Here is a 27,000-nt window from a genome sequence, read left to right as displayed (position 1 = left end):
CAAAAGTAAGAACCTTACTGCAAATGCAAGAAAAGGTTCAGCTAAGCATGGGATTTCTCAACCATTTTCTAACCCCCATGGTATTCACGTTAACCAGCAATTCAGTGATCTGTCTTTCAGCACTGAACACTTGTATGGGAATATATTTTCATAACCCAAAGCATAGATCATACCAGTAAAATTGCCTGTACTTACTTGCTTAGTCAAAGAAGTGATCTGCTGTTCATAAGTATCTTGCTTTTCCTTCAAATCACTGCCAAGTTCCTGAATCTGTTTATTCAGTTCAGCTATTTCTTCTTCAAGTTTAATTTTTGCTTGCTTGTATTCTACACCAGTACCTGCAGCATCACTGACCATTTTATCTAATTCTGAACTTAGTTTACTTATTTTCTTGTTTTTAATCTCCATCTCTTGCTCCTTTTCCATTTGTGCAGTTGCAAGTGCTTCTTTCATGCCAGAAATCTCTTTACGCAGGTCAGATTCCCTCTCTTCAAATCTTTTTTCCTTCTCTTTCAATTCTTCTGTTGATGATTCAATTTTCCTTGTAAACTCAGCTATCTTCTCTTCAAGTTCTTCAACTTTACTGGTGCACAAAAGTACAGCCTCTCTCTTTTCACCCTGTAAATTTTGAATAACTTTTTCCTTTTCTGAAATGTACTGGTTCAGTTCATCAACTTTACTCTTCATATCACTCTGGAGTTTCGTGAAGACTTCATTGTGAACAGAAATTTTAAGTTTTAATTCCTCTTTCAAATCATTAATCTCTGCTGTTAGTTTGCTATTAGTGACTTTCCAATTATCCCTGTCTTCTGCTGTCTTGACAAGGTCATTCTGCAACTGCTCCACTAACAGAGAATGCTGCTTCTCAGCATCATTCATACCATCTGTCAGTTGATTTATTTCCATTCTTAATAGTTCCACAGTCTTCATCAATTCACCCTTTTCAGTTACAAAGGCATCAACCTTCTCATCTAACATGAGCTTTCCAGAATTAAGTAAGTCATCCTTTGATTTAATTTCCAAATTCAACATATTATTTTTCTCTTTCAACAGTGCTAAATTTTCTTTCATTTCATTCTGAGCAGCCACTAATCTTTCCTCTTTAGTTTTGAAATCCTGGACCATTTTAGTGTTTTCTTCATTTAGTAACAGCTTAGTCCTCTCAAGTTCTTGCTGTAATTCATGACATTCCATCTCTAAAGCTTTCTTTTCAGAGCAGAGTTTTTCTGTAACTAATTTCAGCTCCAGCTGCAATGCACCGAGCTTCTCCTCTTTTTCCCTGATACATTCACTTAGCAGAGACTTTTCCTGTACGAAAGCCTCAATAGCTTCTCCTTGTTCTGTTGTCATCATCTTCATAGTTCTTTCCCTTGACTCAATTTCAGTTAGCAAGATATACTTCTCTTTCTCATAAGATTCTTGAGATTCCTTCAACTGCAGTTCGAGTGCAGCCACCTTATTGGTTTTTACCTCAAGATCACTTTTTAAAGCTGATTCCTCTTTTTCAAACTCAACTGTAGTCATTCTTATTTGTTCTTCCAAATTTAGTAAAGACTCTTCTTTAAGCTTTAAGCTGTCTGTTATTGATACTTTTTCTTCATTCATCTGTTTAATTAATGACTCCCTCTCCCTGAGTGTAGAAACCAATTCATTTTCTTTAATTCTGAAAACCTCCTTCAATGTATCCTTCTCTTCAGTATGTGAATTTACCAGTTGGTCTCTCTCTTTCTCCAAAGATACAACTAAATCCTTAGCAGAAAGCAAATCTTTTTTCAGGTTCTCCTGCTCTATAGCATGTTTCTCCTTAAGTTCTTCCAATTCTTTTTGCCTACAATTTTCTGAAGATTTCTTTTCTAATTCTATCTGCTTGTTGAGGTTTCTTATACATTCCTCCTTACTCAAAGTCTCTGCAATAAGGTTCTCTTTTTCTTCTCTCAGCACCTCAATTTCCTTTTTGCTGCTCTTCTCTAAACAAGAAAGAGTATCAACCAGCTTTTCTTTTTCTTCTTTGATTAGCACAAATTCGTTTTTGCATTCAGACAGTGCTTTATCAAGAGCAACTTTCTCACCGGTAATCTTTAACATATTGACATTCATGTCTTCCTGCAGACGAAGGTTTATGTTTTTCATTTCCTCTAAGTTTTTCATTAGTGTGTTCTTTTCTTGGATAAATACCTCTACATCCTTTTCAATTTGCTGTTGAAGGATAATATACTCTTTGGATTTGGTGTCAATATTATGCAACAGACTAGACTTTTCTCCTATCAAAACCTTCAATTCACTTTCTAAAGTGCAAATGGTTGCGCTCTGTTTAGTCAGTTGTTCCTGTAAAGCTGTTCTTTCAGACCTCAAATTTTCACTCTCCCCAAGCATCATATTGAGGTTGTTAGTCATTTCTTCAATCTGCAAAATACAATAAAAACAATCAACTAAAGTATTAGTAATCAGTTTAATCTATAATTATTTGTAAGTTGATGTGCAACTAACTATTTTAACCAAGAGGAAATAGAGTAAAAACACAAGCTTAAATTACAGTTTACTGAAGAAATTAAAATAATATACTGATTTCATACAAATTGAATATTCTAAAAGTGAATTTCTTTCACAGTTACTGCAGCCAAAGAATCCCCTCTATATCCTTTAAGCAACCCCTTTTCTTGGACAACAGTGCAAATATCTTATTCAACTGGAAGAGATGGAGGGCAATCCTAATAAAAAATTATGTAGATCTATACAACATCAAATATACTTTTTAAATGTCAATATGTTTATATGAAGTATGAATAAATACTTTGCAAATGCTTAATAGTTATCAAGTAAGAAGTAAGGCCATTAGAGAGAGAGAGAGAGAGAGAGAGAGAGAGAGAGAGAGAGAGAGAGAGAGAGAGAGAGAGAGAGAGAGAGAGAGAGAGAAACTATTAATTCTCATTTTTTATTTTATAGTGTTGTCAAATATTTTATTGCATAAAACGAAGAAAAAAAATTATAACACTTATTCATCTCTCCCAGTCCCAACTAATACACATTTGACATATTGACATTCATGTCTTCCTGCAGACGAAGATTTAGGTTTTTCATTAATGTGTTCTTTTCTTGGATAAATGCCTCTACATCCTTTGCAAATTGCTGTTGAAGAATAATATACTCTTTGGATTTGGTGTTAATATCATGCAACAGACTAGACTTTTCTCCTTTCAAAACCTTCAATTCACTTTCTAAAGTGCAAATGGTCGCGCTCTGTTTAGTCTGTTGTTACTGTAAAACTTTTCATACAAAATCATAAACCTTTAGTGTAGAATTTGTTCTCATTTATACTGTTTAATAAATACTGTACCAATGATTTTTTTTTAAATCTTTGCCAAGTATATCCAATAATGACTATTATACAGATACTGGGGTTTATATGGGCATAAACAGGTTGTTTATATGACTGGCCCCTGTAGTACTCTGTTATATAAGGTGTTCATACTTATACACAGTTTCAGGGATGGGCAAGGGGTTTTGGAATGCAGTACTTGCACATAACGGGCCCTATTTATTTATATCTGTCCGTGTAGAAATTCTGATTTAGTTTCATTCCTTGACAAAGATGACAGTAGTCCTTGTTAAGCTTCGAGAATTTTAAGTGTATTTTTAACAATAGACCAAGATTACACTAAAAAAAAAAGTCTTATTTTATCATCTTTAAAGAATGGGACTGTTCTTCAGTCTTCATCAGGATTACTGTATAGTTATGCATAAAAAAGGTACTTGCACATGGTGCAACATACCAGAAACCTTGGATATTTGATGAGACTTGGGCCACAATACAGAAAAGATAAAAGCAAACTGTACTGTCCAAACCTTTCAAGGAAATGAAAAATGCAAAGCATAATGTCATAAGTACTCAAGACTATGTAGTTAAATTGAATGGAGCACACAAAAATATGAGAGGACATCTGGAAAAATAGGTGGGCATCATTATGTAAATAATAATGAAATTGAACATCTTGGAGGGTAATTAGTCATAAGTAATCCAAGAATTTAAATTTTCAAAATAAGCACTGCTTCATCCACTCTTACATATAAAAATTAATGCCAATTATAACCTAGCACTTCAATTCTAGGTGCATTCGCCCTGCCCCACTGTCATGAGAAAACATACAAGAAACAGAAAAGCAATAGTCTTAAAAAAATCCATTCAAACCAGACTGATGGTATAATTAAGAAAATACAATGGGATAAAAAAAAAACCATGAATTTAAAAGTGAAATTTGCATGAGGTTTGCTGATCCCCAAAACTTCACAAGAACCTACATTGACAGTCTGAACAGAGAAAACTTTTAGATGTTGAAGCTGTTCTACGATCAAAGTATGACATCTATTGCCCAAGCTGCTAGCTCCAGCTGTGAAGAACAGTGTAATGGAATTATGGCATTAAATGTAACCAACATAACTAACAAGGGGTATCCCCACACCAGCCACAGAGCCTTCCACACTTTTGAATGAATGAATAATTCAGATTTAAGAATCTGGATGACTAGCTAAGAGTATCCAACATACTGTGAACTCCTGGAAGAAAGCATGGGAGATTCTGACCTCATTCTTCCTTTATTCCACAGGTATGTTATGGTAGGATTGTTGTCAGCCATGACACCAATTCAGCAAGTTGACAGGACAATCATGACTTGTGCTCACATGGCACCCAAAAATATTGGGAGGTAATGGTCCAGAGGCACCTGAGGAGCCTCCTTCATATGATTCTGAATATCCTAACACCCACAAAGATTAAGAAAGATTGAGATATCAGTGTTACCTTTCAACACAAGACTAACTGGAGTTGGGAGAGCAAACGCCAAGGTAACTGTGGGGAACCAACTTCTCCCAAGAAACTAGGTGGACAGACAGACTAACTCCACAAGTGTCTACAAGCATACCCTCCATCCACATGCAGTTGAAGACTAAGCTGACTTCTTAAATTTGACCTGCAGGGCCAAGAAACAACTCTAAGTCCAGAAGAAGCTGCATTTGCTTCTTCAGCTATACTCTCAAGGAAGCCAGATTCATCCAGTTTTCCAGGTAGTGAAATAAGACTCAGACCAAGATGATGCACCAAGGCAGCAACTGGGGCAAGAATATTGGTCAAGACCTGAGAGGCAGTACACAGACAGGCAGAGAGCCCAGAACTAGAACATGAAGTCCTGTTAAATGGGGCAAAGACCACGCCTGGAAAAGTGAATGGGTACTTGGAAGTGCACATTCCCCAAAGTTTACTGAAGTAAGAAAGCCCCCTCTGTGGAAAGACTTCCAAACAGAATCCAGTCTTCCTACAAATGGAAGTCACACAAAAACCTTTGCCAAGCCTGAGGTATATATAACTGGTCTCCATCCCCTGAAAATTTTCGAACATGAGTGAGTCAACTGCAAAACCCTACTTCATCATTGAGAACCAGACTCTCAACAGGATTGGAGAGGTAGAGTAAAAACAAACAAGACGGTACGAGTGCCAAGAAATGACAAGTGGTTACCTTAGCGGATTCTACAGAACCTGAAATTGCAAGACTGTGAAGCAATGAGAACCTGACTCTCAACAAGACTGGAGGTAGAAGTAAAGACAAAAATGACAGTACCAGTGCCAAGAAATGACAAATGGTAACCTTAGCAGACTATACAGCAACCTGAAAAGGCAAGGCTATGAAGCACTGATGCTAATGAGAAGACTTAGGGTGAGACTTTAAAGGAATGTAAGAACCCTACAGACAATGTGTAGTAGACCTCTGGCACTGGTTAACTCCTTATTACAGGCAGTCCCCGGTTTACGACAGGTCCGGCTTACGACGTTCCAAGGTTACGACGCTTTTCAAATATATTCATCAGAAATTATTTCCCAGTTTCTGACGCATGCTCCTGGGTTCTGGCGTAAATCATCGACGACTGACGGAAGAAATATGGCTCCAAAGCGGCAGAATAATCATAATTTGGACTTTTTTTTATGAAAAACTCAATAAAAATGCAGTTTACATTGTTTTCAATGCACCCAAAGCATTAAAAGTAAGGTTTTCTTATGATTTTTTACAATTTTCGACGATTTTTCGGTTTAGGACGCAGCGTAAAAAAGGGAAACCCCCGTCATAAACCTGGGACTGCCTGTATTATTATTCAGTAGATAAAACCTATTCATATGGAACAAGCCCACAGGGGCCACTGACTTGATATTCAAGCTTCCAAAGAATATGGTGTTCATTAAGAAGTAAGAGGAAGTAAAGGGAAATAAAGAAAGAAGAGATATCACTTATTAAAAAAGAAAAGAATAAATTAATGAAAAAGTGACAAACAAGAGACCATTCGTCAATGGTCTAAGTCATAACTGCTACTAATAGGAAACAGAAACCTATCACTATGAATCACTCTACCTAAAAGAGATAAATCTCTGGCAGAAGCAAACATCCACACCAGAGGAAAGTATTCCAGTAAAGGAAGTACAAATGACCTAAAACAGGTTGCACTGATTTTATCACCGTTATAAATATATGGGGCCTTACGAACAATACCTAACTTTCATGTGGCATTTGCTGAAACTTTCATTAGATGTTTCTCAAAAGTTAAACCTAGAATAGTAGCTTCAGACTTATTCAGCAAAGTTCTATCCACCTGAAGGGGAGGACAGGGTGGGAAATCTGAACGAGACCTGCTAATCATTAGTTTTTGTTTTACTGGAGTTCAGCCTCATACCCCACTGACTACACCATTCCCTGATCCAGTCCATGTCCCAACTGAGGCTGAGTTATTGTCACGCTGTCGGGAACGGAACCCCCGCTGATAACCAGGGACTGCCTGTATTTGGGGTTCAGGATTCACAGCTAGACCTGTTCAAAGATTTTTCTGCGGAACATATCTCCAAATTATTCGTGGAAAATTCGCCTATTCACCATTTTTTTTTTATAGAGCAATATTCACTAATTACTTTATTTTCTTGTTATTTTCGTAAAAAAAAAAAAAATGATTTATGAATTTTCAAATATTAATATTAATGTAAACACAGCAAAATATCAATCAAATTTTTTTATGCACACTGAAATATTTAGGTAAAGTACTTAACTCAGAGAGAGGGAGGGAGAGAGAGAGAGAGACTTCTGTAAGCTGGGCAAAGAAACATGTTTTTAAGCTTTGTGCTGGTAATAAACCGGTTTTCTCCCCTCCTTATAGGAGGAACTTTATAGTGAACCCTCCCATAGGATGGACCTCATTATAATGAACCTTCAAGGTGGCTACAGCTCTGTAAACCGATTTTTTCACCTCGTTACAGCACCTGCAGCTACGCAGCTCAGAAATAATGATGAAATTATATTAACCCTCTGGTGATCCGGCGACGCAAAACAGCATCAATAAATTTTTTTCCATAAGTGCTCCGATGATGCAATTTCTGCGTCATCTGCAAGTTATTTTCAGGGGAAATTCACACACAACAAAAAAAAAAAAAAAAAAAAAAAAAAAAAAAAAAAAAAGTCCAAAGAAAACGAGGACTGCGCCATTGCGTGGGCAAATCTTGGACCTACAAGAAAACGTAAACAGGATACCGCTAGGTATCGTGCATGCGCCGCAGTCCTCCAACTGAAGCACTTCAAGACCTGTTTTGACAGAGTTCAACATCTTTTTAGCGCTCTCACGTTTTTTGCTTTGTCATCATTTATCTGCGTTTGTGAAGTGCTTTCGCTTTTGTTATTATTATAAAAGTGTTTGCAAGTGATTGTTGAGTACTGTATTTTGAATAATATTTCAAGTGTTTTTCGATAAGGTAAATAGTAAAGAATTTACTTTTTTACATATATTTCTGTCTTTTAACAACATTTCCGTCTTTCAGCTTCAATTGCTCAATTTTTTTCTGAAAACACTCATTGCTTTTACGTGGGCTATTTATAGAATATTTATTCGGCTTTCCATTGCAATTTTCACTTTTTTCTTAGCGTTATTCATTACCGAGTAAGTACGAAAAATGTAAGCGTAAACATGATTGAGTTGCGTAGTTCGGCCTAGGGTTGACGAGTGAGTGAATAATTTTTTTTTACACCTGTTTGAGCATTCTAACGGCCATTCTTTGTACTTTATCGTGCTGAATGGCAACATTTAAAAATATCAACGTTTCTATATAAAAAAATCTTTAGGGAACAATTGACTTCAAGTGAAAAAAAAAAACAAAACTTATGTCTTTGAGCTTCAATTGCTCAATTATTTACTAGGAACACCTACTGATTTTAGGTAATATATATATACAGTGACCCGTCGCTACTCTGCGATTCGATTATCGCGAATTCACGACTTCGCGGAGTTTTTAATATATATTAATGGAAAATATAGCGCGGATTTTCTGGAGAAAAATCGCAATATATGAATATCCAAAATTTGTCATTAAATCCATTAAAATATTAATAATAAAAAGTATTTCCTAGTCTAAGAAAAGAAAGAAAGAAAAGAAAAAAAAAAAAAAAAAAAAAGCACTTGTAACTGCTAAAAAAAAAAAAAAAAAAAAAAAAATCTGGAAAGTGATGCCTATACAGTACAGTACCGCGTGTTCCATTGTTGGGAAAACACAAAGCGTACCATCTCGGTGACTAAGTGCGTTGTAACACAGGCTGTGTTTGGTGCATGGGAGGGAGACGACAAATCACAGCTTCCCGATTTCTAATTGGGCCTGTGATTGGTGCTTAGACTGATGTTCAGAACCTGCAGCATCTCCTCTTGTCTCTCTCTCGGCCACTTGAAGCTTTCAAGCTTTTCGCGAGCGGTTTTCTTTACGCTGTGCTGTGTGATTTTTTTTTTTTTTGTGGTTTTTGTTGAACTTTGCTCCAATTTTCACCCCCTGCAATGACTGCCAAGCGTGCTGCTTCTTCCAAGGCTGGTACTGAGCCTAAACGTCATCGAACAATGGTGACGATCGCTGAAAAGGTGAAACTTCTCGATATGTTGAAGGAAGGGAGAAAGTTCACGGCTGTAGCCCGCCATTTTGGTGTGAACGAATCCACCATTCGTTACATCTACAAGGACAAGGCAAAGATTAGGAAGACAGCTGCCATCACCTTTAACAAGCCGGCGAAGAGAGTGGTTACGGCTCGTAATAAAACTATTGTCTGTATGGAAGCTGCTTTGGCCGTGTGGATAGCCAACTGCCGAAAGAAGAACATAGCCTTGGATACGAGCATTAACCAAACAAAGGCTAGGAGCCTGTATGAGACCTTCGCCACTAAGGAACCAGAGGACGACAGTGGCGAGCGTAAAGAAGCAGAAAAAGATGAAGACGACGTAGATGATCCGCAACCAGAGACGTCCAGTCATTCACCACGTAAGAAACTGCAATTTTCTGCTAGCAAAGGGTGGTTTGCAAAGTTTCAGAAACGCTACGGCCTAAAAAGTGCTTCCTTGCATGGCAAGGCTGCTTCGGCTGAACGGTCGCTGCTGAAACATATGTCAATGAAACCTTCAAGAAGATTATCTCTGAAGGTGAATATTAGCCCGAACAAGTTTTTTATTTGGACGAGACAGGCTTGTTTTGGAAAAGAATGCCCTCGCGAACTTTCCTGTTCAAAGAGGAAGCAAAAGCCTCTGGCTTTAAAGCATACAAGGATCGTGTGACCCTCGTGATGTGTGGCAATGCTATGGGGATTTTTATTAAAGCCAGGACTTATTTACAAGTCTAAAAACCCAAGGGCTTTAAAAACAAAAACAAGAATCTGCTGCCCGTACATTGGATGCACAATCCAAAGGCCTGGATAATGAAGATGCTGACCTCCGACTGGTTCCACCAGTGTTTTATCCCACAAGTGAAGGTGTATCTAGCAGAAAAGGGCATGCCATTCAAAGTCCTTCTCATTATGGATAATGCTGGTGGCCATGCTACTGATCCGTCATATTCGGGGGTTCAGGTTGAGTTCCTACCGCCCAACACGACGTCACTTATTCAGCCAATGGACCAGGGAGTTATTAGGGCGTTCAAGGCACTATACACGAGGAATGCCCTGGCAAACCTGGTTGCTTCCGTGGATGCCGCCCAAGAAGACAACGATTTCAACTTGAAGGCATACTGGCAGCAGTACACAATTGCTACGTGCCTCCAAAATATCCACAAGGCATTGGAAGAAATGAAGCCTGCCACCATCAATGCCAGCTGGAAGAAGTTGTGGCCCAAGGTTGTTTACGATGACAAAAGATTTACACCTGCCAAAATCCAACACTCGGCAGTACAGAAAGCTGTGCAGTTGGCTGCGATCCTTGGAGGTGAGGGCTTTGCAGACATGACCACGGGCGACGTCAACGAACTTCTAGACTGCCACTCCCAGCCGCTAACTGACGAAGACCTCGAAGAGTTGACGAAGTCGGCGAGCGAAGAAGAAGAAGCAGCAGCGCAGCAAGAAACAGAAGTTGTCTCCCAAACTGGCTTGACTTTGGAACGGCTAGCCGGGCTCTGCAAGCTGGCTAAGGAACTGCAAGAGTGGTCGCAGGAATGGGATGACGATATGGTTCGATTGGTTCAATTCTGCAACATGGTCGATGACATCATGGCCCCCTACAAGATGCTCTTCGACCGGAAAAAGAAGCAGCGGCAGCAACTGCCAATCACAATGTTTTTGCAGCCTCGCAAAAAAGAGCAAGTTCCCGCTGCTGCTACTACGGTTACACCTTCAGAAACCGCGGAAGAAGTGGAAGAGGTGCCCCAGGAAATGGCACCGCCGTCTGAAGAGATGTAAAATACAATCACTGACTGCGCAGTAAAAGTCATCATCACCTTCATCGTCATCATTTTTACTGCGCAGCAAATTCATCACCATCTTCATTCAACTTTTACTTCAACTTCTTTTGTGGTGAGTACAGTAACAATCTTTTTTTTTTTTTTAATCTTAAGTGTTACTGTACTGTATTACATGTAATGCAGTAGAGTAACATGATACTGTATTGTATTACTGTATATATTATTACTGTATGTATACTGTATTCTTTAAAATTTAAAGCTTGCCAATCACGTCATATACTATAGCTACTTTACCACAGTAAATTAGCCACTGTTATATGGTACTGTAAACTTACCAACTGAAGTCATATTGCTTTACAGTTGTCCCTGTTATTAATAGAGTAAAGGGTGGGTTGTTAAGAGTACAGGGAGGATTTTAAAAAGTCCAAATACTGTACAAGTTAAATAAATAAATATGCTGTTCGTACTTCGCGGAATTTCAATCATCGTGGCCGGTGTTGGAACCTATCTCCCGCGATAAATGAGGGGTCACTGTATAGGAAATTTATTCAGCTTTACATCGCAGTTTTCACTTTTTTCTAGCATTATCTATTACTGAGTAATTATGAAAAATGCCAGCGTATATATATATATACGCGTGGAATGCAGCAGTTCGGCCAGAATTTATGCATGTAGATAATTTTTTGTACGCCTGTTTGTGCATCTGTAAACAACTTCAATGTGCATGTATTATACATCATTTGAATGGCCATTCTTTGTACTTTATCGTGCTGAACAGCAAAATATAAAATTATCAACATTTCTAAATAATAATCATTGCCGTATATTTTCTTAGAAAAAAAAAAAAAAAAAAAAAAAAAAAAAAAAAATTATACGTAATCTAATGACAATTGCTCAATTTTATTCTGACAATACATACAGTATACCTTTCTTTTGTGTGTTTTATAGGAAATTTATTCAGATTTCTAATGCCACCTTTATTCTTTTTTCTATTTTTATTCCTTACTTAGGTACGATACGAAACATCAACATAAGCAGGTTGGAAAGTCTGAAAATTAGCATTTTTTAATCAGTAACAGCTATTAGCAAACACATTTATAGCAAAATGATTGCTTTCACGTGAAAGTTTAAATATTTCTACACAATTTACATATAAAATAAACTCCCCAAACATAATTATATTTTTCATGATTAAAAAAAATCTACGATTTTCCTTAAAAATTTCATGTTCATCACGTCTTTTATATTATTTCTAAGCCTTGCAAAGATTTTCTGATTGCTTTAGGGAAAAATTCAATCATTTTCCGGCATCATAGAACAAACCAGAAGCCTATATCAACTATAGTGTGGATGTATTGAAGTTGCGTACCGAGTAGCGCTATAGGAACGCCCGTAATCGCGAGAGGGTTAAAGTGATATTGAAATATTAAATAATAGTAATATTGAAATGTTATAAAGTGTTTTAGGATGATAGTTTAAGGTATATTTGATGTTTGAACTATTAAAAATAGGCAGTTATAAGCATTTTTAGAGGGGTGTCAAGTACTTGCGGTTTTTAGCTATTTGCGGGTGGTTGTGGTCAATATCCCTATACCCTGCGAATACCGAGGGTCGACACACCCACAAGTGTTGCATCATCAGCATACTAAACAACCTTGTTTTCCAGGCCAACAACCGTATCAATTATATACACTAAAAATAACAGTGGACCAAGAACACTACCCTGTGGAACTCAAGACACAATAGGTCTTGGCTCAATAAAGATCCTATCAACAGCAACTCACTGCTGCCTACCTGTAAGGAAATCTTGAAGTAATCCTAAAACACATCCATCTGAAAGTTTTTCTAGCCTAACCCATCCAAAAATGCTACAATTATGCAATCCACCCACCTGCTCACGTTGTTCTTTTATAATCCAAAATTGACAACCTAACCATCAGAGAGCTCTCTCTACTGCACCACAGTGTTTTCAACCCTCTCACCTGCACTGTTTACATTTTGCTCTCTCCTGCCATTTGTCGTCCTATGAGGTCACAACACGAATGGATACTTTTAAACATATACAGAATGTTTTGCTACAAAAACATCTTATGGAATTAAAAGTGCTTTTTATACATTTTGTAATGACCCTACCATTTCACTAATGCAGAAAGTAAAAATAAAATGATAATGATTTAACTTCTAAAACTGATATATAATCACACTTACCTCCTCCCTCCCTCCATCCAACCTCTTCTTATCCTAACCTCCTCTAATCTCCATTATTCTCCAATTCTTTACCCTCTACGTAATTTCCCCTGAAACTCCAGCTTTCTTTTTATCCATCTCACCTCCTTTATTTCTCCAGATTATACTGCTTCTCTTATTGCTGCAATATCAATTTTTAATCTCTTACTACTTACTGCAGTACTTGATTTTATTGCAGTCATTAGGGTTTTACTATAAGTTTTAACCAATGCTTCTAATTTTCTCCCTCCTACTATCTCTTCCCACAAATGTTTGAAATATATCAATCCTTCTAAGATATCACATAACCCAATTGTGTATGACCATCTTCAATATTCCCAAATGAAGCATCTACATAGGCTTCCCTAAAAAACTTTTCTTCTTCTAACTCACTTATTATTACTTCTCTCATTAAGTTCTTAGTTTTTCTCAATTGTTTAATCAGCTTTTTCATATCCTGAGTCATTCCTTCTTTAAAAGCTTTACTTAACCCTTAAACGCCGATTGGACGTATTTAACGTTGACAAAAAATTGTCTGTCGGGTGCCAAGTGGACGTAAAATACGTCGACTACAAAAAGTTTTTTTAAATATTCGCGGAAAAATACTTATAGGCTTCATCTGCGAAAAATTTTAAATCACGCGCCTTGAGGGATGCTGGAAGTTCACTGATCACGCTGTTGTTTTGTTTACAAGCGTGACCCAGCTGCGCATGCACAAATTTCTTTCTTATCCCAAAAGAAAGCATCAGCTAACTCTGCTGAAAATCTCAGAAATTCTTTAGTCACTTTGTTGTAGTTTTTGCACCGTTTTCTATTAGCCTTTACATAAAGTTTTATATATGAAAATGTGCGGAATTTCATGTAGAATACAACAAAAAATAACTCATGGTTGTAACTGTTATCAATTTTGACATATTTTCATATAAATCACAATAAGTGCCAAAATTTCAACCTTCGGTCGACTTTGACTCGACCGAAATGGTTGAAAAATGCAATTGTAAGCTAAAACTCTTACATTCTAGTAATATTCAATCATTTACCTTCATTTTGGAACAAATGAGAAGTCTCTAGCACAATATCTCGATTTATGGTGAATTTTTTAAAAAAACTTTTTCCTTACATCTGCTCTAACTGCTGAAAATCTCAAAAATTCTTTAGTCACTTTGTCGTAATTTTTGTAGTTTTCTGTTAGCAGTTACATAAAGTTTTATATATGAAAATGTGTGCAATTTCATCTAGAATACAACAAAAAATAACTCATGGTTGTAGCTTTTATCAATTTTGACATATTTTCATAAAAATCACGATAAGTGCCAAAATTTCAACCTTCGGTCAACTTTGACTTGACCGAAATGGTAGAAAAATGCAATTGTAAGCTAAACCTCTTACATTCTTGTAATATTCAATCATTTACCTTCATTTTGCAACAAACGAGAAGTCTCTAGCACAATATTTTGATTTATGGTGAATTTTTGAAAAAGACTTTTTCCTTACGTCCGAGCCAACTCTGCTGAAAATCTTGTAAGAGCCTGACGCCGTCTCTTCCAAACACGTGTGTGTTCGTCGTCCATCGGAGTGGACAAGACAACAAGAGCATCTCGTTTATTTTCTCTAAAGGAACGCGATTTCAACCATACAATATTTCCGTCTGTTTCTTCCTAACCATTGTTGTCTTGATGTATGTACAATCACCACTACAGGTAGTCGTCGACTTATGACAGCATTAGGTTCTGACAGAGCGGTCGTAAGTCGATCTTGTCGTAAGTCGGCCAACCACATATGTACATGTATTCTTTACCTACCTTATATTATCCATCATATATTATATCCTAAGTAGGACTAGCCTACATATACAGGCGGTCCCCGGTTTCTGACGGGGTTCCGTTCTTGCGCGCGTCGTAACCGAAAATCGTCGTAAGCGAACATCGTCGAAAATCGTCAAAAATCGTAAGAAAACCTTACTTTTAATGCTCTGGGTGCATTGAAAGCGATGTAAACTGCATTATTATTGAGTTTTACATCAAAAAAACCTTCAAATTATGATTATTCTGCCATTTTGGGGCCATATTTCTTCCGTCGGATCGGCGTGACGGACAGCGTCGTAACCCCGGAACATGCGTCGTAAGCCAGGAAATAATTTCTGATGAATATATTTGAAAAGCGTCGTAACCTCGAACGTAAATGGCGGAACCGTCGTAAACCGGGGACTGCCTGTACATTTTATATTATCCCAAAAATTGCATGTATAGTACCTATTATTACGTTTAGCATATGAAATCTTATCATGCTTGAACTCCTTGATTAATACTTACTTTTATTATTATTATATTCAAACCATCTGTCTGGTCTGTTTACATTTTCTTATCCGCCATTTGCATTGCCAATCGGCTACACGTATGACGTATTATTTACTTCTATTTATTTATAAGTTTGAATTAAATACATACTGTATTTGACGGCGTATATGACACTAAAAAAAAAAAAAAAAAAAAAGCCTAAAAATTCCCCCTGCGTCCTCTGTACATAATGTAGGCTCAAAATTTAAGAATTTTGGCCGAAATTATACATGAAACGTCACGTAGATGTTGTAGCCTAGCCTAACATTCGGTGTTATCCTAATAACCTATTAAAAAACAAAGTTTATTATAATTATTTATCATTATCACACTTACCATCACCGCAATTACTACTGCTAGTATTATAATCAATACCTACGTTGTTATTATTGATATTTTCATTAAAATGTGTTAATATCATTACCGTCGTTTACAGTGGAAAGCCGCATTCCACATTTACAGACTTACAGTACGTGCGCTGCCACCTATTGGTGATTATCTCGAGAGCTTTACGGATAACAAGGCTTCGTTCAGTTGGTAGTTGGCAATTCTTGCTAACATTCTCTTTACGCATAACATGGCTTCGATCAATTGGTGGTTGACAATTCCTGCTACCAAGGCTTCGTTGAGTTGATACTTCGTAACTCATGCTAGCATTCTCTTTTAAGAATAATAACATGGCTTTGTTCAGTTGCTCACGAGACTCGAGCCGTTACAAAGGAAACATTTTTATTTATTGGATTTTACCCCTTGACTGCATACTTTTATAATATATAATGGATATATATAACATATATTACCATAGGTAACATCTTTATTAATGTTTTTGTTGATTCTGCCGGTAAGAAACAATGTTTACAAATGAATGTGTTGCAATCTATTGGTAAACCTATGAGGTAGCTTTCAGCAGCAGACGAAACATTCGATCGTAGTAAATGGCTGATTGTATAATACATATTTTGATAAATATAAATATGGTAAATAACTTCTTTATTAATGTTTTTGTTGATTCTGTTGGTAAGAACAATATGCATATGATAACCTAATACTACAGTTTTTACTTACCAAATTCATATGAGCAGAGGCTAGGAAACCTTATTTTTTTCCCTCAATGTCCTGCTGAAATTGGGGTGCGTCCTATGCAGACATGCGTCTTATAAGCCATCAAATACGGTAATTTGTTATTACATTTGATTTATTTGCAAAAAATAGAAATACAAAATACATTACAAAAATATGAATCTTTTACCATTTTCGAACGACACAAACACACTGAACGCTGCCAAAAGCTGAGCATCTCTCGGATATGGCGCTGCGGTAGCGGGAAAAAGTATCGACGCTGGCACTTGCTCGACGTATTTTAGCAAAATATAAAATTAAATATTATATTGTCATAGCCATCGTAGAGTCGGTCGGTCAAAAGTCGACGACTACCTGTACTTGCATTGCCATGCAAGCATTCTAATCATGTACTCATAATGTTCCAACGAATCTTCTGTATCAAACTGTGTGTATGTTTCTGTTTGTAAAGAAGCCAAACGTCTCGCCACTCTGATGGACCACGAACACACATGTTTGGAAGAGACGGCGTCAGGCTCTTAGAATCTCAGAAATTCTTTAGTCACTGTCGTAATTTTTGCAGTTTTCTATTAGGCGTTACATAAAGTCTTATATGTATGTAAAAATGTGTGCAATTTCATGTAGAATACAACAAAAAATAACTCATGGTTGTAGCTTTTATCAGTTTTGAAATATTTTCATATAAATCACGATAAGTGACAAAATTTAAACCTACAGTCAACTTTGACTCGACTGAAATGGTTGAAAAATGCAATTGTAAGCTAAAACTCTTACATTCTAGTAACATTCAATCATTTACCTTCATTTTGCAACAAATGGAAAGTCTCTAGCACAATATTTTGATTTATGGTGAATTTTTGAAAGAACTTTTTCCTTACTTCTGCGCGCAGTAACTTGGCTGAAAATCTCAGAATTTCTTTAGTCACTTTGTCGTAATTTTCGCACCGTTTTCTATTAGGCGTTACATAATGTGTTATATGTGAAAATGTGTGCAATTTCATGTAGAATACAAGAAATAACTCATAGTTGTAGTTTTTATCAGTTTTGAAATATTTTCATATAAATCACGATAAGTGCCAGAATTTAAACCTACGGTCAACTTTGACTCGACCGAAATGGTAAAAAAATACAAATGTAAGCTAAAACGCTTACATTCTAGTAACATTCAATCATTTACCTTCATTTTGCAACAAACGGGAAGTCTCTAGCACATTATTTCGATTTATGGTGAATTTTTGAAAAAAACTTTTTCCTTACCTTCGTGCGCAGTAACTTGGCTGAAAATCTCAGAATTTCTTTAGTCACTTTGTCATAATTTTTGCACTGTTTTCTATTAGGTGTTACATAAAGTGTTATACATGAAAATGTGCGCAATTTCATGTGGAATACAACAAAAAATAACTCATGGTTGTAGCTTTTATCAGTTTTGAAATATTTTCATATAAATCACAATAAATAGAAAAAATTCGACCTTCGGTCAAATTTAACTCAACCGAAATGGTCGAAAACTGCAATTGTAAGCTAAAACACTTACAGTCTAGTAATATTCAATCAATTACCTTCATTTTGCAACAAACGGGAAGTCTCTAGCACAATATTTCGATTTATGGTGAATTTTTGAAAAAAAACTTTTTTTACGTCCGCTCATTACGAATTAATGCATCATTTTGTGACAATATTTTCTCTGTGTTGCTTTGATCGTTTTACAATTTTTTATATACCAAAATCATTGCAATTTAGAGTATAATACAAAGAAAACAAATAACTCATTAGCTTTAACCGTTTTGCTCACAGCGCGATTTGTATACAATTACATAGGACATTTTTTTTTTGCGCTGTCATATAATCCAATATATATATATGATAATGATATTTTTTTTTCATTTCTGATGGTTGCATACTAAACTTCAGGTAATGACAAAAAAAGGAGCCAAAAATGAACTCTTAATCTTAAAAACTAAGTGTGCTGTGATTTTTTGGAGAAAAAAAAAAAAAAAAAAAAAAAAAAAAAAAAAAAAAAAAATCCGCTTCGCCGCTAACTCCCGAACGCCGCCGGCATACGGCAGAGACTTTTGTAAATAGAGGCTCGGCGTTTAAGGGTTAATTCACTAACATCGTATGATATTTCTGGCATGGTATGTAGCGGTACCCAATTCAACTGTCCTACCACTGATCTATACTCTGTTAACTCCTATTGTCCTAACACTCTGTTACCTGTAAATCTTCTAGTTTCTGGTTCTCTTATAGAATTTATATACTGCCACTAATTAAGACAAATTCTATTTTCCCTATGCTCAAATATTACTCCTATATACTTAAAACTTTTACTTTCTTGTTCTCCAACTTGCAATTTCCCTTTCAACTTCCCAATTGTTTCCTTTAAAAATCCTTCAGTTCCTCCATAGCAAAAATTATCTACATGTGTACATAAAATACCCTTCAATTTATTGTCTTTCCTCCAAAAGAATATATTAGGTTCTAATCTAATCCTCTCACCTTTAAGCTCCTCCACCACTTTTACCACCTTACAATACCACGCCTTTGCTACATCCTTGAGCCCATAAACAGTTTTCTTCAATTTCCATAATCCACTCTAACCATCTTCACTAGGTGGTTTTAAATACACCTCTCGTTGTATTTCCTCACCTTGTAGATACGCAGTTTTTACATCTAACGTATAACAATTCCAATCTTTCAGTTTTATTGCTGTCAAACAAAATTTTGAAATTTTGGCATTGCATGTAGGAGCATCTTTTTCCCATTCGGCCATTTCTTATTCAAAACCTCTAGCTACCAATCTTGCTTTACATATCCTTTCCCCCCTTTTACCTTTTCAGTTACTATCCATCTTGTAGATATAGCTTTTTGTCCGACGCCATTTACCTCCTCATATACCTTGTTTTCTCTCCGACCTTGTGGTTCTTTTTCTTTAGCTTCATTCATGCTTCTATTTTCAAATCCTAGCAAAATCTCTTCTTCATCTTCAATTTTTTCTGCATGACTATAATCCCTTTAAGTTAACCCATCCCTGGTCACCTGACTGCGAGTCGTCTACATTGTACGAAACAGCCCAAGATTTGCTTATCTTTTTCCTGCAAGACTTAATAGTCCATTCTTTCACTTGTCCTGTACTTTTGTTTACAGCTCTAACTCTATTTCCCTTTTTGAATTTGGGTATCTCTTCTATTGACTCACCTTCTATTACCTCACTTTCCCCTTCACCTTCCTGTGTTTCCTCTGCCAAATCTCTTTCTATAGCCTCTTCTAAATCTGCATTCCTTCTCCAGCCCATTATCATCTCCTTTCCTTCCTGCCCATCTACATTCACTTCCTTTGATGTGCAGGATTCATCCTTTATAGTGTATGTTTTATCTATTTTAGGTATCTCTTCTTTTTCTGGTGAAAGTCTTTGAATCCTAGTAACATGTATTCTAGCTACTTCTCTCAGAGAATCCCCATGCTCAACCACTACCGTTTTACCTGATACTCCCACTACCAGAGCAGGTCCTCTCCATTCATTTTCATTTCCTCTCACTACTGCTGCTTCAAATTTATGTTCTCTGACATTTTTGTTTAAGGCAATTCTTATTTTATTACAAGACTCATTTTTGATAAACACTTCTCTGGCCTTATAAATTGCATTCAGTGTGTCCCTTACTATACATTTTTTCCATACCTTTCTCTATGCTTGCCAGACTTGAACTCTCTTCTCCCATAAATTTGGCAAAGAAAGTTTTTTTTTCCCAAATACTTACTGGTTAGGTATCACAGGTATTTCTGCTACTCCTTTCGACTTGTATGACGACTCATCAAAATTATATACTTTATCAGACTCTTTCTTAGTAACATTCATTCTCCTCAATTCATCCTGATTCAAACCCATGACAATGCGTGCTAGTCACAATTCCCCACAAAACTGTTGATTTACATCCTGTGTCTTAAACTGCATCAACCTCTTCCCAAGATTCTTCCTCTATTTCACTAACTTCTCCTATATAAACTTTTTCTTCTTCTTGTCCTGTTTCTGATTTCTTCTTAATTTGAAAATTCTGAGGGCAATCTCTAGCCCAATGCCATTCTGACTTGCATATTGCACACAATGTTACTTTCCCTTCTCTATTTAGGATTTCTTCCACCTCTAACTTGATTCACTTTTCCCCGATATCTTTGGTTTTCCCTCCCTCTCTCAAAATTTGCATAGCCTTCTGATTCCCACCATTCCCCCACCTCTTTATTCCCCAATCCCTCAAATATTCTTTTCATTATCTGTGACACTGTTTTATATTCCAACTTTCCTTGACCACAAGTTGCTAATAACATTTGTTTTTTTATTTTCTGAGATTTGCTTGTTCTAGTACATAAAAACCTTTTGCTTTACCTTCACACATGCTTTTCCCTATCGGTCTACTACACTCTGACTCTGCCTTTTCAAAACTAATTATAAAATCTCTCATCCTTTTACTAGATTCTCTTTCTTTTTTAAAATAGTTTTTCATTTTACTGTAATTTTCCATTAGTGCATCTTTTTGATACACTTCATATATTCCTTCTGTTATTTCTAAAGCTTTTCCCTTTCAGCTTATCTTATCTCTATCCCGGGATATTTTACTCCTCCACACACCACAAGCCAATCTTCAACTTGTCCTCTCCATTCTTTATAATTACCCTGTGTCCCGCTAAATCTCGGACAGTTTCTTCATTTCATCTTCCAAAGTTTACCATCGGATCCATCCATTTTTAACCAACCACACTCTGCTACCACTTGAAAGTTTTTCTAGCCTAACCCGTCCAAAATTGCTACAATTATGCAGTCCACCCGCCTACTCATGTTATTCTTTTATTATCCAGCTTACAACCACACAAAATCACAAAACTGACTTACAACTCAAAACTGACAACCTAACCATCAGGGAGCTCTCTCTATCACACCACAGTGTTTTCAATCCTCTCGCCTGTATTGTTTACATTTTGCTCCCTGCCACTATTTGTCGTCCTGTGACGTGACTTCCTATGATATCACAACATGAACGGATACTTTTAAACATGAAGAATGTTTTGCTACAAAAAATTTTATGAAATTGCACGTGCTTTTTATACATTTCGTAATGACCAAACCATTTCACTAATGCAGAAAATAAAAATAAAATAATAATGATTAAACTTCTAAAACCGACATATAATAACCACCCACTGTATGATTTCGGAAGTTTATAAATAAGTGCCTTGTGATTTACTAAATGAAAAGCAGCACTAAAATCTATTTGAATTACTCTGCACACAAACCCTTTATCAAGGTTCCCTTGCAAATGGCATGTCAAGTCTAAAAGAGCATCACAGGTACTTAACTGCTTACTGTATGCATATGCACTATCAACTTACAATTCTTTAGATTCCACATACTTCTATAATGGTTTAAAAATAAGTTTTTCAGCAAATTTGGAGAGCATAGGGTGAATAGAGATTGGCCTGTACTTACTGCAGTCTACAGATATGCCACTCTTTGGAACAAACACTGTATTACTAAGCTTGCGCTCATCCACAAAGATAGTATGCTGACATAAAAATCTATAGAACCCAGTAATCTTGGGAGACAATACACTAGAACCTTTTTGAAAAAAACAAAGGGAATAAACCATTAGGATCTTCTCCACCCCAGCTACCAAGATTATCAAGATTTTCTTAAACTCTAGAGCGTAATGGAATTTTTTTAAGAATAAGTTCAGGATAAGTATCAGGGGAAGGGATATCATCAGCTGATTGCTTAGCTTCAAAAGCTCGATGAAGCAGTTCACCCTTCTCCCTAGGACCAGTAACCAACCTGCCATCATCAGTTAGTAGTGGTGGAATGGAAGACGAGCCTGACCCAAAAATAGATGATGCCAATTTCGTCCACCACAGATGGAGCTGAGTAATTCCTTTAAGTTTCCTTTTCAAAGAATTACTGCAATTTCTCTCGGTTATATGGTAAGTTCTATTCGCAGCACAGCAAGACTCAACAAAAAATGGTGTAATTTTCATTTCAATGATTGCCTCTCCATGCGTTGAATTTGGTCTGTTTGTCATGGTAGGCTCGTATACATGTATCATCAAACCATGTCATAAATCTGATGACCCTAAAGATAAAATGGGTTAGAAAGCAGAAAAAGCAACTGAGGAAGAGGAAGCTAACACTCTCAGGTTACCAACTGCTGCCCTAGTAGTAGAGAAAGTAAACTGGTTCACCAACTCATAAAAATCTTCTGGAGAGAGATCAGGCACCATGGGATCTGACACAAGTAAAAGAGAAGCTCTGCCTCAGAAATCAACAGAAACATCCTACAATGCAGCATTTTTCCTGTTCATCCTTGCATTCACTTACATGCTATACATGCAATGAACGTTTAAAACAGGTGTTCGGTCGAGAGAGAGGATCAGACTACAAGCCTTGGCCACATTCTCTGCATGAAAGTGCTGGTTACTAAGAAATGACTGCATTATACTCCCACTCTGACTAGTCCAAAAGCAACAGATTTGCTCTGCAGAAAAACTCATGTGTCCAACTCTGCAGTGGTCCAACAACAGAATGAGGTGTAAAGAAGCAGGGGCATCCTTAACAAAGGTTTCAATGGCAGAATTCTTCATGGCTGACTTCCAGGACTGTGCCAAGAAACCACCTCAATTGCCTTTGAAAGGAATGGATCAAGGAGGTGTTCAAGGGGTGAGTCAAAAATTGCAGCCAACTTCTGCGAAAGCAATATCTTCAAGGTAAAACAAGAGTATAACTGCTCTTTCTTCCTAAACATTGTATTGGTAATAACATGTAACGTCTCCACAGAAGCGTCCAAGATGGCTTTATCAAGCCGAGTCATAAATGCCAAGGACTCCTCTAAAATCTTAACATCTTCTGGTGCCTCAAGCTCCTTAAGTTGCTGCAAGAAGTGAGCAATCATCCTACGTCAAAGCTCAGCAAAAGAGAGTCACACAGAAAAACAACTTGGATGCGCTATCTGTTCCAGCATTGAAACAAAGAACTTTCCCAGTATCAAGGATTAAAGAAGCCAAAAAGAATCTGTCTTGAACAGAAGACTGTTTCAGTGGAGGCAAGGTGCCACTATCATACAGCCTCACATAAGATGACAAGTACTGGAGTTCTTGAATGACATATTATACACCAGAATACGAGAGATTTTCTCAAATCATGCCCTCAACAAATGTGAAAGGCTAAGTTTCAACAAAGGCTAAGCAGGTGCCAATGTATTCGGAGATAAAATGAGATCTAATTTGTACCAAACTGCCTCAACCAAGTTAGGCTAAAGGGAAGCACAAACATCACTGAACCACTGAGACACAGAAGTAGATTCCTCTACATCAATATCCTCACCCATCAGGGCAAAAGCAGGGGTGGCAGGAACTGACTCCTCAAACAAAACCCCCAAACAACAAGGGAGGGGAGGCACCATAAGTGGCACCACTCTTGGAGCACTGCAGGGTGGCTGAGATTATAAAATAATACCAGTAAGTGTATGAGGCAAAACCGCTGAGGCACTGTGAGGCACCTGAGAAAGGGATGAAATAGCATCAATAAAAGCATGAGGCATACTCTATTGTAGTGTTGCCAGCCAGCTGAGAAAGGGATGAAATAACACCACTATACATACGAAGCAGGTCCTCTTGTGGGACGTGCCTCGGGTGGGGCTTGCCTGAGGCACTTAAAAAGACACCTGAGAAAGTGCAGTTATGTAATACCACTCATAGTGCATGGCTGGGGGGCAGTATGGAGGCAGGGGAAAAAGGTGGGCTAGTGATGCCTGACAAGACAGCCTTACTTGTAGTCACCTCACAAGCCCCAATGTCATCAACATACGACAAATCACAAGTCAATAAAGTTGTTGAAATAGTATCTAGCGTAGACTTAATTGAGGTGCCTCTTAATGATGCAGAGGCCAAAAATGCTACATTAGAGTGGCAGACTAAGGGCCACCAACAGCAGAGGCTGTTGGGAGGGCTAAAACTAAAGTAAAAAAATGGAAAGAATAGAATGAGACTGAGATACAGACACTGATGAAAAAAGGTTTGACAACAGATAAACAATACTGTATTATCCTTGGAACTGGAACAAATAACAGGAATCTTAACACTGTTACCCTCCTATGAATTAGGAGCTAATGCTAAGCTAAACTCACTACCATTTACAGTTGGACAAAGGTGACATCAATCACTGATGCAAGGATTTACGCTTTCCAAAACAATCCTTTGTGAATGAACCAAACACTTAGCTGATCAAGATGGATGAGAGGATGATGACTGAGGGCACGGAACCTCACACTGAGAACCAACCTGATTCCTGGCAGTGGACATTTCCAATTGTTGCTAGGCAGTCATAAGCTTGGGCTACAGACATGCGAGGCCACTGACACCTTCCCTCTCAGAGGGGACTGCAAAAAAAGCACACACTATGGGAGGCACACAGACTGATTAGCAAAATTAAATTCCTTCAAACCCTTAATGGTTTATAGAACAAGACTCAACACCCTGTTCTACTTCAAGAATATGCTATTCCTGGATCAATGGGGAAACAGAAAGCAGAGCTGAGGCTTTAGGCTCAGGTGTGGGTATGTGGAGAGGTGAGAGTAGGGGTCAGAAGAGGGTACAGTAACTGGAAAAATTAGATGCGTGAAAAATTAATGAGGTTATGCTTTAATCTGACAGGGTTATGCTTTAATCTAAGTAAATTTTCCTCAATTTATCTAACTCTCTCCTCTTCCAATATATAAGGAGTATGTTTATAAATGCAAGTGACTACTACCTACGCTATTCACACCTATTGTTAACATCACAATCCCGAACCCCACAACTGGCACACACTGTGTGCCTATCTAACTCTATAGAATACATCCTGTTAATGCAGAACTCATTTATACAAAACATGATATTTTTGTTCCTAAAGCCAGTTACAGGCATCCAGAACAATAAATGAAAAAGGTGAAATACAGTAAATGCCCTGTATCTATTCCGACTCACTCAGAATAAGTACAGCATTTCAAATCATCAGTGTTATCGTATAGCCTAAATGATCCGAAATGTACTGACCCAAATTGTAGCCTAAGTCTTATGCTACGACACCCAGGTTACTTTGTTCCTATGCTAATTCAAATTATGATTATATCAATGCATTGCGTTGTGTATATTAACTAAACAAACAATATGAACTTACTATTGGTGCATTCATTTGTTCCTAGCTCGATGTACAGTAGTTAGATTGGCATGAGCACAATCTCTATTTCACAACCCTCATCCAAAGCACACCTCAAGAAATTCTCCTTACATTTCGACATGCATATCTCCTAAAGGAAGTTTCCCTAAATGTACTTTAAGATGAATAGGAATACTTAAGTGGATTTGTAGACACATCTAATTATGGCTGCATTCTTAGGTCACCACTAGCTCGAACCACTCTGTATCAAGGTTATGAAAAGACTACTTCATGGCCGTCTTTAACCGACACCAAACCTTTGACTAAGTGCCGAACAAACAACACCCTTAATTACTAAACACGAACACAACAAAACATAATATCCTTCTTCTACATAATACGCATTTCCACTTTACGTAAATTTAAAGATAATATACAAAACTATACTACAACTTGCGGAAAAGTACAATCTCTCTTGTCGAAGTTTCGACATACTTCCCGCAAGAAAAACTTATGCCTACATTATTTACAATAGTCCTGTTCTCGGGAGGGTGCTTGACTGAATGTCATCTGTCACATGATTAGTTTCCCTTATTTCCTGCCACAGCTCTAAGGGGTATAACTTAATTACAGGTCTCATAAGCTGGCTATGTGCCGTTCTTAGAGTAGCCACTCTTGGGACCTTGTATCTCCCCATGTGTAACTTGATCACTTAGTCCAACTTCCACTTGATCCTTGGCCCCTAATCATGAATGGGGACAACTTCCCCTACCCTGGGCCATGAGCCATGCACTATTCCCACTCAATGGGTCTCTCTTAACACTGTTAAATACTCCCTCTCCCATCTCTTCCACAAGTTGTCACACAACTTGGTTACATAGAGGAATCTTTTCTTGGCGAACTCTCTCCGTTCATAGGTAGGGTCACCGGAGATCTCTTTCCAATTTACTACTTCTCTTGGGAAGGACTTAAGCTTTCGTCCAAGGATCAAATGGTTAGAGGTTAAAATTTCCAGCTGATTCAAGTCCCTGGGCATGTAACTTACTGGTCTGTCATTGATAATTCCTTCCAGCTCCACCAGCACACAGGTCACTTCCTCAAAACTGAGCAAGGCTTCGCCTACGATCTTTTTTAGGCATGACTTCGGAAGTCCTGTCAGCCTTTCCCATGTATCACCAAACCATGGTGCTCTCGCTGGAATGAACTTCCAGTTACACTTTATATCTAACAGATGTTCTTTTACCCTGGGATTCTCCAACATGGTCTTGAGGTATTCTGATGTTGCTACAAACGCGGTGGCGTTGTCACTCAACATGAGTGTTGGGAAACCTCTTCTGCTATAGAATTTTCTAAAACTCATGAGGAATGAGTCACAGGACTGGTTATCAACTAGCTCCATATGTATGCCTCTGGTTATCGGGCACGTAAATAGGATGATATAAGCCTTCTCAGGGCTTTGTTTTTTT

At 37.3% G+C, this 27,000-nt stretch overlaps 1 protein-coding gene across 5 annotated transcripts in view; it reads right to left on the bottom strand.

The window, feature by feature from the left end:
- Nucleotides 1–27,000, bottom strand: part of LOC136836055 (putative leucine-rich repeat-containing protein DDB_G0290503) — a 359,912-nt gene that overhangs the window by 144,933 nt on the left and 187,979 nt on the right. For all 5 annotated transcript variants that reach the window (XM_067099946.1, XM_067099947.1, XM_067099948.1 and 2 more), the window contains exon 15: nucleotides 196–2,403. In XM_067099946.1, the coding sequence (XP_066956047.1) occupies nucleotides 196–2,403 (2,208 nt within the window). The remainder of the gene's footprint in view (nucleotides 1–195; nucleotides 2,404–27,000) is intronic.

Source organism: Macrobrachium rosenbergii, chromosome 56, assembly GCF_040412425.1.
Source record: "Macrobrachium rosenbergii isolate ZJJX-2024 chromosome 56, ASM4041242v1, whole genome shotgun sequence".
Lineage (NCBI taxonomy): Eukaryota > Metazoa > Arthropoda > Malacostraca > Decapoda > Palaemonidae > Macrobrachium > Macrobrachium rosenbergii.
Note: the sequence above shows the minus strand (reverse complement) of the source record. Positions and strands in the feature narration are given on the sequence as shown.